A 16623-nucleotide genomic window follows, 5' to 3' on the forward strand; every position below is an offset into this window, starting at 1 on the left:
AGAAAGGTGTATAAATAGATAAGTACAGTACACATAAGGGTAAATGTATTTGATGATGTGTAGATTTTTTCTTCTTTGTTTTGAAAAAAGATCAATTCATTTACTGTTACATAACAAGGGGTAGGACTAGATAAGTTATTTACTTCTTCCTACTCCTTTGAACATAAAACTGTGTGATGATGTCTTTTTTTTTCTTTCTTTTTATAGTTTTTACTTGCCTTCACTTTAGTCAATCTGTTTTTGTATTGTAGGTTCTATATGTTCAATAAACAATAATACAATAAAGTACTTATTTTATATTTTTCTTAATTTCTTGTAACCCAAACAAATGACGTTTATGCATTTGTGGAGGCGCTTTTATTTTGAAGGTGGCTAACGCCACTCGCTGGCGGCAGATTACCGTAATGCAGAGCATTGGCAATCGCAGTGGCGACTCACTTGACTTCAATTTTGCGAGTGGAGGTTGGCTTGACCGCAGTATATAAACGGTGTCATTTTGATCTAGATGCAAGGAAGGTTGCGGCGTTTGGGTTCAGAGTAACTTGCAAATCAAGTGTCAAACATCAAGCCAATCAGAAGGCCGATACAGTTTGAGTGGCAGGTCAACAAGGTAATAGGCGCGACGAAACAACTGCATAGTGAAACATACACTCATTTGATTGGTTGAAGGTGTAGTGCCAGAAACCGGAAGCGGAAGCTATTGGTGCATTCGAGGATAATGGGAGATCGGATTTTTCCCATTTCTGACGAGGAAAAGTGCACTGGAACGCCCCATTTGTACTGAGAGGTCCGAGTTGAGGGATCGGAAACAAAGGACCCTGAGTTTACCGACCGACTTCAACTTGACGTCACTCGACAATGGAACACCTTGGAGACACAAACCGTCATTAAAAAAAAAAACCGTCATTGGAAAAGTATAATTTACATATAATCTAAACCGACACCGTGCTCAAGTGATGAGCACATGATTCTGATATTGTGTCAGCAAATGCATACACTGCAATATTTCACTTGCTGATGTAAAAAAACATCAGCAAAATACATTTATTGACAAGAAAACTGAATTCTTCCATCGTTTTAATTTTACACACAAAAGTATCAAAATACTTTACAGGGATATTTATCTGAATATTGTCAAATTCCTTTTTGATCACTTTCTTCAGGCAATTACACTGTACAATGACAATAAGCTTGCCATTCGGTGCTCATTACATTTTTTTTTCTTTGCAAGGGAACGACGCATTTAAAATCATGCATAGTTATAACTTTGCATTTCATGATATATTTGAGAAACCGCTGCATCTTATGCATTTCTGATTCCAACAAGTCACTTGCTCTCCATTAAACCTCATTGTGAGAAGGGTGCTCAAATGTTGTTACACTGAAGATACATAGTACGACATTCATAACATGAATTATCTTGGTTAGCCCACCTTCAAAGCTTTAAAAAACATTTGTCTGACACCAAAAAATGTACAACTCATCATCAAACAAAAATCATTGGAACAAATTGGGCTTACAGTGCCCCAGTGCAACATGGGAAAGAAAAGAAAAACGTTTGCACCTCTCCCTTCCTTGGACATTGTCTTCTCAGGACACACTGTACTTGGTAAATCGTAGACGTCCCACTTTTAAGAAGGAAATGTTGGCTCATAGTATTTTGTTTTAAATCAACATAATAAACATTCCCGTTCTGTCATTGCTACAGTATTTGATCACCTCCTATTGAGCTGTTTTACGTTGCTTTCTGACATCTACAGACGACACTAACTAGCACTCGAGATGTTACATGGGGCAGACAATATTCAAAATCGAAGAGGTGAGAAAACCAGACCCCTGACAATATTGCTACACAAAAGAGAACACAAAAAAAGAAGAAAAAAAATCCCTTCCTATGATGGTAAATCATGAATTTGTGAGCTACTGAATGGAAGCACCACATGGCAAGATGTAACAGAGGGAAAGAAGCTTTCCATCACTGCCACAAATGGGAGCGCCGTTAGCCAAGAAGGCTCCACTGCGTCTAATTCCAACATCCTCGGAGCAGTTAACATCACAAAGAACATACTACTGTATTTTGACAGCATTTTCATGATACTGTCGTTTACATCCTTTGCTAGGACACCAATCTGCAGGTTTCATTGAAAGATTCCCATTTTCTCTCACATCCTCTGAAGCACAAACAACTAAGGAACATTGTATCTGAACACAAAAATTACAGTATAAAAATGACAGTATAGTTATCACTGACAGGTTATTCACACATTTCATTTGATGAAACCGGCGACTTATAAAACATATATATGAGTTCAGAATGAGTGCCATGTATCCCTAAAAAAAGACCAAAAAAGGAGTGCGTTTGAGCCTTTGGGCACAACCTTTTCTCTCTATGTTTAGCATCGTTAAGGCATTATCTATCCAGTATTGCTAAAAGAACAGCTAGTTAGCAGGCATGTACAGTAAGAATATGTTGAACTGAAATATAAACCGTATATTAAAAAAAACAAAAAAAACGGAGTGCCAATTCACATTAAAAAAAGACTAAATAGCTCAAAAAACTAAGATGCAAAGTGCACTCTTAACCCGGGAAAACAAATTCTCACTAACAACTTCCAAATGTTTTGGTTTCTTCATCTTAATCTCGACAGCAACTAGAAAGATATAAACGTCTCTGGTTTTGAATAGATGCAAGTACACCCTAAAGACAAATGTGGGGAGGAACTATTCGCTATTTTGAATATTGAGACATCAGTAAATAACTTCATCATTGCTGATGAAAAGATTTCAGGTGGCTATTTATATCCAGTACTGTATAGGTAGTAAAACGAGTTAGCACAAAATGGAAGCCACACATCAGCGCAGAAAATGTTGGTAGAAAATTTGAGGTAATAACGAGCTTAACACTGACATGCCACTGACCACATGTTGTCATTGTTGTTGTGACGTTTGGCTTGTCCCGTCAGAAATCGCCACCGCAAGTCACTCGCGGGGTAAAAAATATTAAATTGACCATTTACTGTAAGAATAAAGCAAGTGCCTGGAAGAAATGCGGGTGCGGTGAACACAAAAGGAAGACAACATTTACAGGAAGACAAATGTGCGAGGTGGCTTACGTGTGGATGAAATTAAAGTCATCAATTCGCAAAAGTCTGAGTGGAAAAAAAAAATCTATGGAAATGATTCATTAAGAGTCAGTGCTTCAAACCAAAACCCTAGACCACACTTGTCAGGACTGTCCACTGGTCTAGTGAACAAAATTAGTGCAATTGAAGATGAGACCACCGTATTCATGATCTCTGAAAAGCTGCCCGTATAAAAAAAACATTAAAGAATGCCTGATAAATCAACTTCCCTACACAAAATCCTCACCCTCAAGACCATCCTGTTGTACATTCATTTAATGACGACAGAGTAGAAATGACGTCCTCGTGTCATGTGAGGTGACCTCAGTTATTCCTCAGGGACTTTTATCTGATCGATATCTTCACTTGAGATGGTGCGGTGATTTCATCCATTCTTGTCTCCACCCTTCTCTCCTGTAGCCTGAAAAATCACACAGGTAAGAAACTTAAACACCTCGTGAATAAAAAGCAATGGTGGCGGAAACACTTGCAGGATGACTCACAGGCTTGTGAAGGGTGCTCTCCTGTCGGCCTAAGAGGTTTCCCCCGTGGTTGCCCTGCAGGGGGCAGGCAGTCGCTGAGGACAGCAGGTTGGGAGAGTGGGCCAAAATGGGGGAGTTTGGCGTGGATGAAAGGGCTCCTGCCAGTGTGAGGCGCTGCATCTCCCTCTGCCTCTGCTGCTGAAGCATCTGGCAAACTACTGCCCTCTGTTCCTAAGGGAGCCAGATCATCATGGGGAAAGTTTGAGTTCATTAAGAACTGACCCAACGGTAATTCTTGCAGGGTCATCAATATCATTCAGACAAGCAACCTTCCTTGAGTAGCCAATATGAAACCACCTATTTTGAATGGCAATTTCTCTGCATCCCAGAGAATCAAAGCTTCTGAACAAGAAGCTGGCTGCTCGAAAACGTCTACTTTTGCTAAAAACTCCTGCCCACACACAAGCATGAATGACTCACACCCTCAACTTTGTGATGTCTTCCACTTCTGTGCTTCTGCTAGTTTAGAAAATGATTTGCATGTGAAACATGCAGTATGTGGCCCAATAGTAAAATGATGTGGCTCTTAGAAAGGACGACGGGACAAGGTGAATGGACAAGTTGCACGTTTGAGAGTCAAAGAATAATACAAAAGTGGAAATGAGTACAACTTCTTGTCAGACTTGGTTAGTTAAATCAATAATGTTTACCAAACAGTCTACAACAGTATACATTTTGGATCAGCATAAAATACGACAGCTGCCTTTTGATAATAGTACATTCATTCTCTCGATCAATTATTGGATATTCAATAGGTTTCCATTAGGTTTGGGAGGAACCACACTTTTGACAATTAGGTGGTCGTTGAGGCTCACTCCAGCGCACGAGTTTTCGGTTTCCTCCCACATTCCAAAAACATGCAGGGCAGGCTGATTGAACACTTAAAATTGTCCCGAAGTGTGAGTGTGAGCGCGGATGGTTGTTCGTCTCTGTGTACCCTGCGATTGGCTGGCAACCGGTTCAGGGTGTACCCCGCCTTGCGCCTAATGACAGCTGGGATAGGCTCTAGAACACCGACAACCGCCGTGAGAATAAAGCGATTCGGATAATGGATGGATGAATGGTTTAAAAAAAGACATTACAGGAGTGAAGTTCTGTGATGTGAGGAACAGCTGCTGCTCTAGAATGATCTGTTTCTGCTGCTCTGACAGGAGAGAAGATCTGAAAGATGGACAATAAAACAAAACCGGTTGATTAGTTATACTTTGACGTTACTAACTAAAGATAGCAAAATCTGGATTACTGAGGTGATATGGGCACAACAAAAACTTTGCTTGGATAATCAGACGTTTTGGTTACGTACGGGCTCGCACTCTTAGGAAGCTGAAAGCTCTGTGCTATCGTTTGGTGGTTGAGTGGAGGCGGCTGGGGGCACAGAGCAGGGAGTGTCGATTGGGCGGCACTCTGGACAGGAGAATGTATCACGCCGTTTAAAGCGCTGAGCGCCCCATTCATCAGCTGAGGACTTCCTGCAAGAGATGCGAGTAGCCCCCCTGCCGCAGGCTGGGTGGAGGTGCCAGCCTGACTGATTTGTCCCAAACTGTCACATGAACCTTGGCCATTCATCATGGATTGACTCAAGGAGGCGGGGCTTTGTTGAGGAGGAGGAGTACTCTGGAAGGAGAGGGAAGAGCTACTGCAGGACGGACTACCAGAGTGGAGATCCTGGGAAGATAGAAACAGAAACGAAAAGTGAATTTAGCTTTTTCTCTCCGAGCTTGCTTTAGCTGTTTTATCTTGATGTGTATACAGTGCAGCAGCGCAGAGTCGCCACCAGCCGCCTTCATCATGAACACCCAAGCCGGAAAGGACAACGATTGCATTTGTTAATATATTTGGAGAAAAGAACAGGTTCTCACCTCAGAGGAGGTAACAAAGGAATTGTCATTATGGAAACTGCTCTTCGACAGGGGATTCTTATTGGTCATTAGGGGGTCTGAGAAAAGAGAGGCAGAGTCAAAGGCCATTTCATCCACCCATTCATTTTCGATAGCGTTTGTCCTTATCAGCGTCAAAGGTGAGCTGGAGCCTATCCCAGCCGATATTGAGCAAGAGGCAGGGGACACTGGGCTGGTCAGCAGCCAGATGCAGGAGAGTCAGCCATTCAGACTGTCATTCACACTGATGTACAATGCGGGGTCTTTTATTAGCTTAACATGCATGTTTCTAGAATATGGGAGGGAGCCACAGTACTCGGGCGGAGGAGAGCTGAGATTTGAAACTGGGACCTCTCAAATCATGAGACACACAAGACCAATTCAGAGAGAGAGAAAAAAAAAGACACTCGTGCATGTGTTTAAAAATGATCCATGCACATGATGCAGACAGAGGTAAGCCGATGAGGGAGGAGAACGAAGCAAGAGATACACACATGAAGAGCAGATGCGGAACCTACGTAACGTGTCACGTTAAAGACAGTAAATACATAGACATGACAAATCTACAAATCTGACCTTGACTTGAGGACAGGAAGTTCATCCGGGCCGCGGTGTGCAAAGAGCCTTGGACAGAATGAGCATAAGGGAAAGGTACGGCCAGTTCTATGTTGAGCAACTGCAGTCGCTCCCTTTTGGCTGTCAGACTGAGAATCTGGCCCTGGAGCCGCTGGTTCTCCTGCTGCAGCGAGTGGAGTGACTGGAGCATGTCTACGACTGGCAGAGACAGAAAACAATTCATATCATGGAGAAATCATGTGCTGTTGACATTATTTAACACTAAATGGACTAAGATGTCACCCAGTCGGTTGACATGGTCCATTGTAGGGCTGCAGCTAAGTTATTTTATTTATTGATTAATCTGTAGATTATTTTGTCGATTAATTGATGAATCAGGAAAAAAAAGGATAATTTTCAACCCCCGTAATAACCGAACCGCCAAGTAGTGGGGAACATCATAATTTCAAAGAAAAAACATTCTTTGTTTGGTTAACTATTGGACATTTAATGTTTTCCTTAAGACTATTCAAAAATATCCACAATGTATTTGTTTATGTAAATTTGTGATTTGTTGTGGTTCTGATAAGTGTTGAGTTCATAAACGAAATCATAAATAGAAGTTGATGTTTATTATTTTTGCCTTTTAGGTAATTGCTCCCCCCCCCCCCAAAAAAAAAAAACAAAAACCCAAAAACACTTTAGTGAACCCATTAAAGCACCGGTAATTGGGACTGGATCAGGGTGATCCAGTCCAATGCTTCTTTGATAAACCGTCATAAACAACAAACTGATTACCTGATTCTGGATCTTCAAAAAATGGGATTTACATGTTTGGATCTTTTTTTGATCCAGGTGACATTTTTTGAATAACTGGCCCCAGGATTTCAAGTGAAATCAGAATTGTAAATGTATTGGTGAGGTGTTATCAACTCCTTTGAAAAACGAAACCCTTTTCTCCTAATAAGCATTTGCACTGGCACACGGTCATGCTTCTCTGAATAGGAGGCAAAGAATGAGGTCACTCACTGTTGACACCGATCTCTCCGTTGCTGTGTTTCTCCAACAGCAGCTCAATGTGGGAGCTTGCCTGGGGGATGTTCTCAGGACATGCTTGAACTCCTGGACCTAAACCATCTCTCTGGTCAAAAAGAAGAGGGAGGGAGCTCATAGGAGACCTGTGTGTGATGGAGACAGCAAGAGGGTGAAAGTGTTTCCTTTGTTACTTGGGATCATTAACCTGCTGCCGATTTCCAGCTAACACATATGACTTCTCATATCATTTGAATACAATTTCCAAGGAGCAGATAATAGCTCGGTAATAACAAAAGACGTACTGTGAGGAAAGACTTTCCCTTGGCGAGTGTCCCTGACATGGGAAGCGACAGTCATCAAGGTCTGACTCTATGAAAGGGAACAAGATGTCAACATTATAGTATTGGTAATATTAATCAATTTTGAGTTTGATTGTCATTTTCTCTGTTTGTGTCATGATAGAGGGGATCCAAATAATCGAATGGCAATAGAAAATAGGTATGATTTGTGAAACGAAAGGACATTTGAAGGCTGTTACTTTGACCTCACACCTGGTAGTGAGGTTGGGGCTTGACTCAGTAGTGGTGGCAGTGTGGAGAGACCAGTGGTGAAAGATTGCGCTGGTGTCGCATTGTAGGAGCCGCTCGAACCTGGATGCACCTGTTGAAATTCATTTAAAAAAAGTATAAGAATATAAGTGTGGAGATACAAAAGCCATCAAGTTAAACATGAAGGCTAAAGTATGTTTCATAAATGCATGACATATTAAGAGAAACGTGCCGTGTTTTTAATGAGGTTGGAAAACTCAAAATCACTTCTACTGCCCCCCCCCCTTTTTTTTTAAATTGCGATTACGAATACGATTATTCTCATTGTATGGCGTCCAATAATAACAATAAGAATAATATCTGGAAGAATGTCCTGGAAATACCTGTGGGTTTGAAACACCATTGCTTGATGCGAGAGAGCCTGAGAAAGCGTGGGAAGGGAGGAGTCCTGATGAGAGAGAGCTACTACACATGCCCCCAGCCAGGGACAAGGAGGTGCTACACACCCCTCCACCCATGGAGGTGCTGCAGATGCCCCCACCCAGTGACAGAGGGTTCTTAAGGCTGGAATAGATACCTGAGTGAGAAAGACAGGATTTTTTTTTAAATGTGCTGTATGTGTCTGTAGACAAACAAAATTTCATTTTCCAGATATGACAGTATACACCGGTCAACACATTTTTACTGATTTTTTAATTTTTTTAACAGAGTGGCAAATAATTTTGTCACAGATTTTTTTTCCACTGATGCCAAATCTGTTGGGGTTTTTTTTCTCTGCACATCACGTTTTCATAATAATAATGGGACCATAACAAAAATATAATGTCTAACATATTTATGAATCAAGGGTTAAGTTTAGCAACAGGTGGAAGTTTTTAAAAAACGTCATAGCTATGAATTACAACGCAGGGCGAAATACATATTACAAGAGTTTATCGGTGAAACTTAAGAATAAAAAAATGAAAATATCTGGTCCGCACAGTGGTCGACTAGTTAGCATGTCCACCTCACAGTGCAGAGGTGCAAGCGTTCGATTCCAGGCCCCGGCCTTCCCATGTGCAGTTTGCATGTCCCTGTGCCTGCGTGAGGTTTCTCCGGGTACTGCAATTTCCTCCCAAATTCCAAAAACATGCCCCCGTAAGGTAATTGTTTCCTCTAAATTGTCCCTAGGTGTGAGTGTGAGTGTGGATGGTGGGTCGTCTGTGTGTGCGCTGCAATTGGCTGGCAACCGGTTCAGGGTGTCTCCCGCCTACTGCCCGAAGACAGCTGGGAGAGAATCCACCATGCCCGCGAGCCTTGTGAGGATAAGCGGATCAGAAAATGGTTGAATAGATAGATAGATGGATGAAAATATCTAAAAAAAAAAATGCTAGCAAAAAAGTCAAGACGATTTTTAAATCAGCATCCAAAATACATTTAGGGACACATAAAGTCATCTCCGATTCAAATTTGCTGTTGACCAGTGTTATTATATCACAGTCTGTGATAAGATCAAACAAGCGAGACATTCTGCGACAGAACAAATGCCAGATGATGAAGACATTCATAAAAAGCGTTGTGTGTTGTTAGACAAGTAAACATGAAAGTATGCACATATAGCTGGAGTAAAGATGTTTGACCATTTGCACAAATAGTGCACATTTGTGGACAAACGAGTTGACAAAGGCATTTTATAATGATGCTCTGAAATTATAACTCAATAGCTTCAGCTCATCTAGTGCAGATGAAATGTTTGTAACCCATTGCAAGAGCAACACTTCATAGACAGGTCAGTACAGCTAATGCCAATGTATAAATCAACACTATTAGCTGGTTTTATGACTCAGAAAGAAATTCTCATGTACTGTCACCATCCGGGCTACATAACAGTCACAGATTTGGAGATAATTGTAAAGATGCCTCTTGTGTCCCTTTTTTTTGGGTGGTGGTGGGGGGCATGGCGGACATTGTGTGCATATTGTTGTAATTTTACATTGTTTATCTTATTTGCCTCACCCTGGACCCTAAGTCAGTATAGTGAAGTAATTGATTTCTAACGCAGAGTACATACATCTATGTAGTACAGGGGTGCCCAACCTTTTTTGACCTAAGATCTACTCTTCAAGCCAGCCAACCTTTCGTGATCGTTCGTTACCGCATGTGCACGTATACATAGACGCTCATACGCATGCACACACACACACACCATGATGAGCAACAGCTATCACGGCATCGAACATGAACGAAACTGAAAAAGTAGATACAAGAGTTTGTGAAAAGGAAATCACTGCCTAGCTTAGTAGAGACCGGGCGCGGAGGCAGGGGACACACTTTTGCAGCGTGTTAAATGCATGAACATCACTATCGCAGCTCACGTGTACCGTTTTAAAATGCTTCTCCTGGCACTGCAGATTCCCATTCTTTGCCAGTGCCATCAGTGAATTGCAGATGAAACAAACTGAATGAGAATAATAATAATAATAATAATGATAAAAAAAAGATATATCGCAACAGCTGTGATCGCAAGCTGTAATTGCAGACTGCTGACCGCTAACAACTTCCGGTTATAGAGGTCACGCGCCAGCGTAGGTTAAAGGTGACCTGTTTTTTTATTTTTGGAATACTTTGTGAAGGTGAAACTGATAGGATGCTTAGGGTGCAGTATACACTATCACAAAAATATATAATAGGAATAACACGTATACAGACATACAAATCTTTTTCGCCCCCTCCCATTACCCCCTACACCCCTCGCAATCGACTTGGGACCAGTCCGCGGGCTACCGGTCGATCGCGATCGACTAGTTGGGCACCCCTGATGTAGAATATATTCTTAGTGACAATGGACACAACAAATACAAACCATTGAAAGACCAAGCAAACACTGATCAGACTGAATATTTTTTTTGTTTTTGTTATTCTTTAGATAAACTGCTATTGTGGCTTTCGCCATGCATTTTCTGACAAGTTGCAAACAAATATGCTGAAGTGCATGCACTTTTCGCTACACACCGGAAACTTGAGGGCTACCACACACACCCACTCACCCGAGCCAAGCATTGAGTTGCCACGGCTGGTGGAAAAACTGCTAGCTGAGGAGGATGAAAATGAAGAAGAGGAAGTGGTGGTGGTGGGCAGTGAGGAGGGGAAGGCGAGGTGTGAAACTGACATTGGGCTCGGGTAGAGTGAGGAGGTGAAGACTGGTGGTAGTGGAGGAGGAGGTGCGCTGTTGTGGTTGTGGTGATGATGATGATGATGATGATGCGTGTCCTCTTTCCTCTCTCGGTTCTTGCTTCCCCGGGGTCGGCCTGGACCATGGCGGCTCTTTTTGTTGTCACGGTGCCTTCTCTCTTGGGACAGAGAAGGCGGGGTAATTTTGCCCTCCAGCTCTCCTTCTTCTGGGATCGGTGGTGTGCTCAGTTGAGACAACTTGCACAGAGACTTGGAAGGTTTGTAGTCTCCTGAAGAGGAGATCTTGCGGATCTTACTGCTACTACCCAGCACTGACGTGGAGGTAATGCGCATGATGGATCCAAAAGTTGAAATTGTGACCTTGTTCTCAAAAGGGCTCGAGTTCCCATCTGACCGATCGTGAGCCTGTGACCCTGCGAGAGGGCCTTCAGCAGGGGTCAACGCCGGCGGCTCATGATAACTGCGATCCTCGTCTTCCTCCTCATCCTCATCTTTGTGTTCCTGTTCATCGCCGTCCTCTTGGGCTCCCTGGACGGCTGGCCTCCTGTGACGCTCTTTGCGATCCTCGCTGCCGTGTTCACCGCCTCCACGCTCATGGTCGCGCTCCAGACGGGATGATGAGGAGAACTGATGGGAATCTTGAGTTGAAGACAGGATTCCACCTTCATGAGCAAGACAGAGCCCATAAAACAAAATCCTCCTCTTCAAGCTTCCGGACGCCAGAAGTTTTTTTTTTCTTGCGCCTGCTAAAGTGTCAATGTAATACCTGTATTGAACGGACTTGATGAACAGGAACTAGAGGAACCACTCTTGCCGGTGCTTCCCCTTTTCTTACTGTGGTGACCATGGCTGTGCGAAATCAGCTTCTTGGATTTTCCCTCATTGTCTTTGGAACTGTGGTGACTGGAGGGGAGCTGTCCCAACACACACAGACAAATGATTTGAAATGTAAAGTTTACTCTGGAGACAGACTGATATGTTTTTTGGGACCAATATTGATTAATAGTAGTCAAGGAGGCCGATTACAGATATTTGGAGCCGATATTTATTTTCAGTAAAAAAGAAAATAATGCAGCAAATAAATAAATTGATAGACAGATAGATAGATATATAAAAGACAAACTCCAACTCTTAATTTTGTTGAAATGTCTTTCAGCATATTATCTTAGACAATACACATTTTTGGTTGACAATTCTAACAAACAGTCCCGCGAGCTCCCAGGGTCCTCAGTATGTCTTAAAAAGTTGTCGAAGAGATCTGAGGGGTCAGCAGCACTTCCTGTACAGTTAACTGGAAATGTCAATAAATCATCGGTTTTAAACTGAGCTCTTCTCGGCCATCAGGTTTTTTTTTTTGAAAAGGCCATCTGATAATCAGGCTGGCTGATAATCGGTCTACCCATATTGTACTGTATCCAACAACTCTTCTTTTGCTCTGCTCTTCATACCATGTCTACAGTATTGGACATCACTGAAGGGACCAGGCTGTCAGAGGCCTTCTTGTGGCGCTCTTTCTGACGAATCTTGTCCTTGTGACTCTGAAAAAACATAAAACAGGAATCAGACCAAACTTCTCAGAAAGGAGTAGTTTAAGATAATCGTATATTCAACATGGATTCATCTTTACAGCTTATACCAGCATTCCTGACATGCTTATATCAATGATGGTACGGGGCTTTAACATTTCCAGCTGCAACTGTTTAGTAGGACCGTATTTTCCGCACTATAAGGCACACCTAAAAGCATTCGATTTTCTCAAAAGACGACGGCGCGCCTTATAATCCGATGCACTTTCTATATGGATCAATTTTCTGATTTCTTCTACGTAGTATTTTAAATGTACTGTAAAGTTTTTTGTTACAGCTGCAGTGGTTGTGAAAGCGCAATATAAATAAAGCTGTAATGTATTACATTGTATTCTTTTAGCATAGCTCCATCTAGTGGATGCATAGCGCAACCGGAGTCACTATTGTAATTTTTATTCTATGCGCCTTATAATGCGGTATGCCCTATATATGAAAAACGTTTTAAAATAGGCCATTCACTGAAGGTGTGCCTGATACTCCAAAGCGCCTTATTGTGTAGAAAATACAGTAGTAATAATCTATAGAGTATGCATAGTTGCACTCCGAATATTTAGAAACTATCTATGAATACAAAAAAATGCTTGTAAACCTACAGTATTTTACTGTTCTCAAGGATCAAGCATTTTTTTTAATGTAGAATACAGTGAAATCAGATGAGAAAAAAAATTGGAAAAGTCACGGTACAGGCAGCCATCTCGTTACCTCTGCGCCCCGCGTCCTAGATGCATAATTTTCCCGCGGGACGCACAGTTCCAAATAATGTGCGTTTTAGGGACGCAAGGAAATTTCTCAGTCAAAACAAAAAAAAAAAAAAAACTATGGTAAATCTTTTTTTTCCAGCAACGAATGCAGTTTGACCATCGCCGCCATTGTTGTTTTGATCTCGCGTTAAGTAATCTCGCGTGACGAGATTTCCAGTCTCGTGAGACTAGATTGGCGAGATTGAGCTTCACCTCGCGGGGAAGCAGACGATTGCCAAGTTGTGTAACGTTAAAACAAGTGTTGCGAACAAGTGTTGCGAAAGTTTATTGCGGAGATATCACAGAGGAAGCAGCTAAACTTGGATGGTTTTTTGCGATGATAAGTTGACTTTGAGAAAGCCTTGCATCATTGGAAGCAGAGTAAAGAGAGGAGAATTTATGAACTCAAAGACTGAACCATGGGATGAAATAAGAACCTATTTCTCAGCAAATCTTGTATGCCTGAATTATTAAATTTTTTGCAGCATTTGTTTATAAGGAATAAACCAATTATCAATGCACATTGTTGTTGTTTGTGTTATTATCATATGCAATTGAATAAGTAGACCATTTCAGAATTCGAAATTTGGGACTCTCTAAATGCATAATGGGACTCATACTTTTCTGATCACCGAGTCCTTGGGACTCGCAGGGCTCAAACTGTAAATTATCACTGGTACAGGGTGTTCCCAAAGTCACATTTGAAGTCCCCATATCTCCTTAACTATGAATGGTAGTAAGATAAAAGTTGTGCCATTTTAAAGCTAATTACATTCAGTTTTTTGTAAGGCTATTGATTTTTTTTATTTCTTTTCAGACCCATTAATGGCATTCACTCAACCGGAAAAGGTGTTTTTTGTGCTTGAATTTGCAAAAACTGAATCATGGACTGTTGTTCAATGTGCATTTCACAGAAAATTCGGAAAGCAGCCACCAGAGAGGAAGTCCATAGTGAGATGGCATGGTAAATTCATAACGGATGGGTGCTTATGCCCAGCTAAAAGAACGGGACGCCCCTCAACTTCAGAAGATGTGATTGAACATGTTCGAACTGCTTTCCAGCAGAGCCCCCGTAAATCGATCAGAAGAGCCAGTAGGGAACACACCATGCATTTCTTTTTGTGGGGATTTGTGAAAGGCTTGGTCTATGTGCCCCCTATTCCAAGAGACATGGATGAGCTGAAGGCACGAATAACAGAAGCTGTTGCAACCACTGACAATGCAATGCTGGGACGCGTTTAGCAAGAATTTGAAAACAGCTTGATGTGTGTCGTGTGACCAATGGCGCTCACATTGAACATCATTGAACATTCCATGTAAAAATTGAGATTACAAGCTTTCTGAATTTACCAGATGCGTTTTTATATCCTGAATAGTTTTATTTATTTTTATTTAAGATATTCAATGTCAAAATGTGCCCAAGACTTTTGGAACACCCTGTACTAAAGAAAACTGGTGTTATTTGGCCGTTTCTGCAGCTACCGAGCACCAGCTGGCGAGCTACCGAACGACGGCAAATTGGCGAGAGAGACCACCAGCTAGCAAGCTGCCAAGCGATGGCGAGCGACGAAAGAGAACACCAGCTGGCGAGCTGCCGAGCGACGGTGAGTCGGCGGGGGATAGCACCAGCTAACGAGCTGCCGAGCTACGGCAAACGACGAGGGAGAGCACCAGCTGGCGAGCTACCGGGCGACGGCGAGGCGGCGAGGGAGAGGACCAGCGAGCGAGCTCACGTCTCCACACTTTACCATATCCGAGATGCTGAGCTGCAGATGGACACAATCATCTTCAGTCCTGGACAACCAGAGTCTCCATCTTTCACCGACACAGCTGCTGCTGCCAAACCTGCTTCTCCCGCAGTTGACAAGGCCACCACTCCCGATCCCGCACCTGAAGACTCCCTGCCACTCGCCGATCCAGATGACACCTGGGCACGACTGGGTGCCAAGCCCAAGCCCAGGTCCATGTCCAGCTCCACCCCCCACGAGCCGGTGTCCAGGTCCCTGGTTCAGCGCAGCAGGAAGACACATATCCCAACCACCCCCCGCTATCCATTATCCAGCTGAGAAACACCTTTGACATCCTCAATCTCAGTGACTTCCCTCCTCTTGCTGGAGTGCCGACAACTTCTTCACCATCCACCACACAGTCCAAAATGAATCCCTCCCCTCGGATCCCTTCAGAAAATTCTGTCCACCCCTTCTCCATTGCTCACCGCTGCTCTATCCCTCAGTTCACTCCGGCCCCGCAGCGCACTGTCCCTGGTCTCCTCCCGTGCACTTCCCCCTCCACTTCACCGCCACTGACTGAACCTGCGCCAAGATCCACTCTCCCTTCACCCACCCCTGCCTGCCCACTTCGCCCCCTTTTTCCTCCGACTACCTTGATTGTTGGCGACTCCATAACTCGAAACCTCCGATTCTTCAACACAACAACACACTGCTTCCCCGGAGCCACTGTTCCCATCATCCTCGCAAAACTCCCCAGCCTGCTTCATCCACTCCCACCATCTGTCCATAGAATTATTGTACATGTTGGCTGCGTTGATGCATCCCACCGGCAGTCAGAAATCACCAAAAGTGACTTCAACAAACTTCTTCAGTTCCTTAACTCAACTGGCAAATCAATTTTCATTAGCGGCCCACTCTCTCCGCACCGTGGCATGGGCATTTTCAGCCGCATTCTTAGCCTCCACACCTGGCTGCAAACTGCCTGCAGGACACACAATGTGGGCTTCATTGACAATTTTAATATATTTTGGCGCCGTCCATCCGTTTTAAAGGCAGACGGTTTTCACCCCAAAAAACTAGGCAACAGAATACTGGCAGCAAATGTCCAGCATGCTGTCCACCACTCCACCAGCTGACTAGTCACAACACACACACCTGCACCTTGCCCTTCCTCCACTCCACCAACATACGGCACTTCAGCTTGCCATAGTCCTCCCTACAGGCCCCAGTTGTCACTGTCTCATCCTACTGCCATCTACCCCATTCAATCCATCATCACAGCCAGACACCCCCACAACTATAATAACAAGAGAAAATATTTTAAAATGTCAAATACCAATCTCCGCTCACTCCCCCAATCCTCACTGTCACCCACACACCACAAAATCCTCAAACTGGCTCTATTTAACACCCGCTCACTCAACAACAAAGCACTCGTCTTACACGAATTCATAACTGACAATAACCTGGACTTCCTCTTTATCACCGAAACCTGGCACAAACACCTGGACTACTTCTCACTCAACCAAGCCACCCCACCTGGTTACACCTACATCGACAAGCCCCGCCTCACCAGCCGAGGTGGTGGGGTGGCATCAGTCCATAAAACAGAGTTTAAAATCAGCACTATATCCACCTCACCCACTGAGTCCTTTGAACATATCACCTTCAAATTCCCTGGTCCCTCCCCCCTGGTCATTGCTGTCATTTACCGTCC

General features: G+C 43.2%; 1 protein-coding gene across 2 annotated transcripts in view; it reads right to left on the bottom strand.

Moving 5' to 3' along the window:
- Positions 1-1022: 1022 nt before the first annotated feature.
- The window catches only part of LOC109521730 (MLLT6, PHD finger containing), a 35553-nt gene continuing 19952 nt past the window's right edge, over positions 1023-16623 (bottom strand). For both annotated transcript variants that reach the window (XM_019879758.1, XM_019879759.1), the window contains exons 8-20: positions 12299-12388; positions 11617-11764; positions 10706-11512; positions 8063-8256; positions 7683-7791; positions 7434-7500; positions 7126-7274; positions 6118-6315; positions 5524-5600; positions 4968-5329; positions 4747-4825; positions 3626-3835; positions 1023-3543 (exon numbers count right to left, since the gene is read on the bottom strand). In XM_019879758.1, the coding sequence (XP_019735317.1) occupies positions 3508-3543; positions 3626-3835; positions 4747-4825; positions 4968-5329; positions 5524-5600; positions 6118-6315; positions 7126-7274; positions 7434-7500; positions 7683-7791; positions 8063-8256; positions 10706-11512; positions 11617-11764; positions 12299-12388 (2526 nt within the window). In that variant the 3' untranslated portion in view covers positions 1023-3507. The remainder of the gene's footprint in view (positions 3544-3625; positions 3836-4746; positions 4826-4967; positions 5330-5523; positions 5601-6117; positions 6316-7125; positions 7275-7433; positions 7501-7682; positions 7792-8062; positions 8257-10705; positions 11513-11616; positions 11765-12298; positions 12389-16623) is intronic.

Source organism: Hippocampus comes, unplaced genomic scaffold, assembly GCF_001891065.2.
Source record: "Hippocampus comes isolate QL1 unplaced genomic scaffold, H_comes_QL1_v1.1 scaffold158, whole genome shotgun sequence".
NCBI lineage: Eukaryota > Metazoa > Chordata > Actinopteri > Syngnathiformes > Syngnathidae > Hippocampus > Hippocampus comes.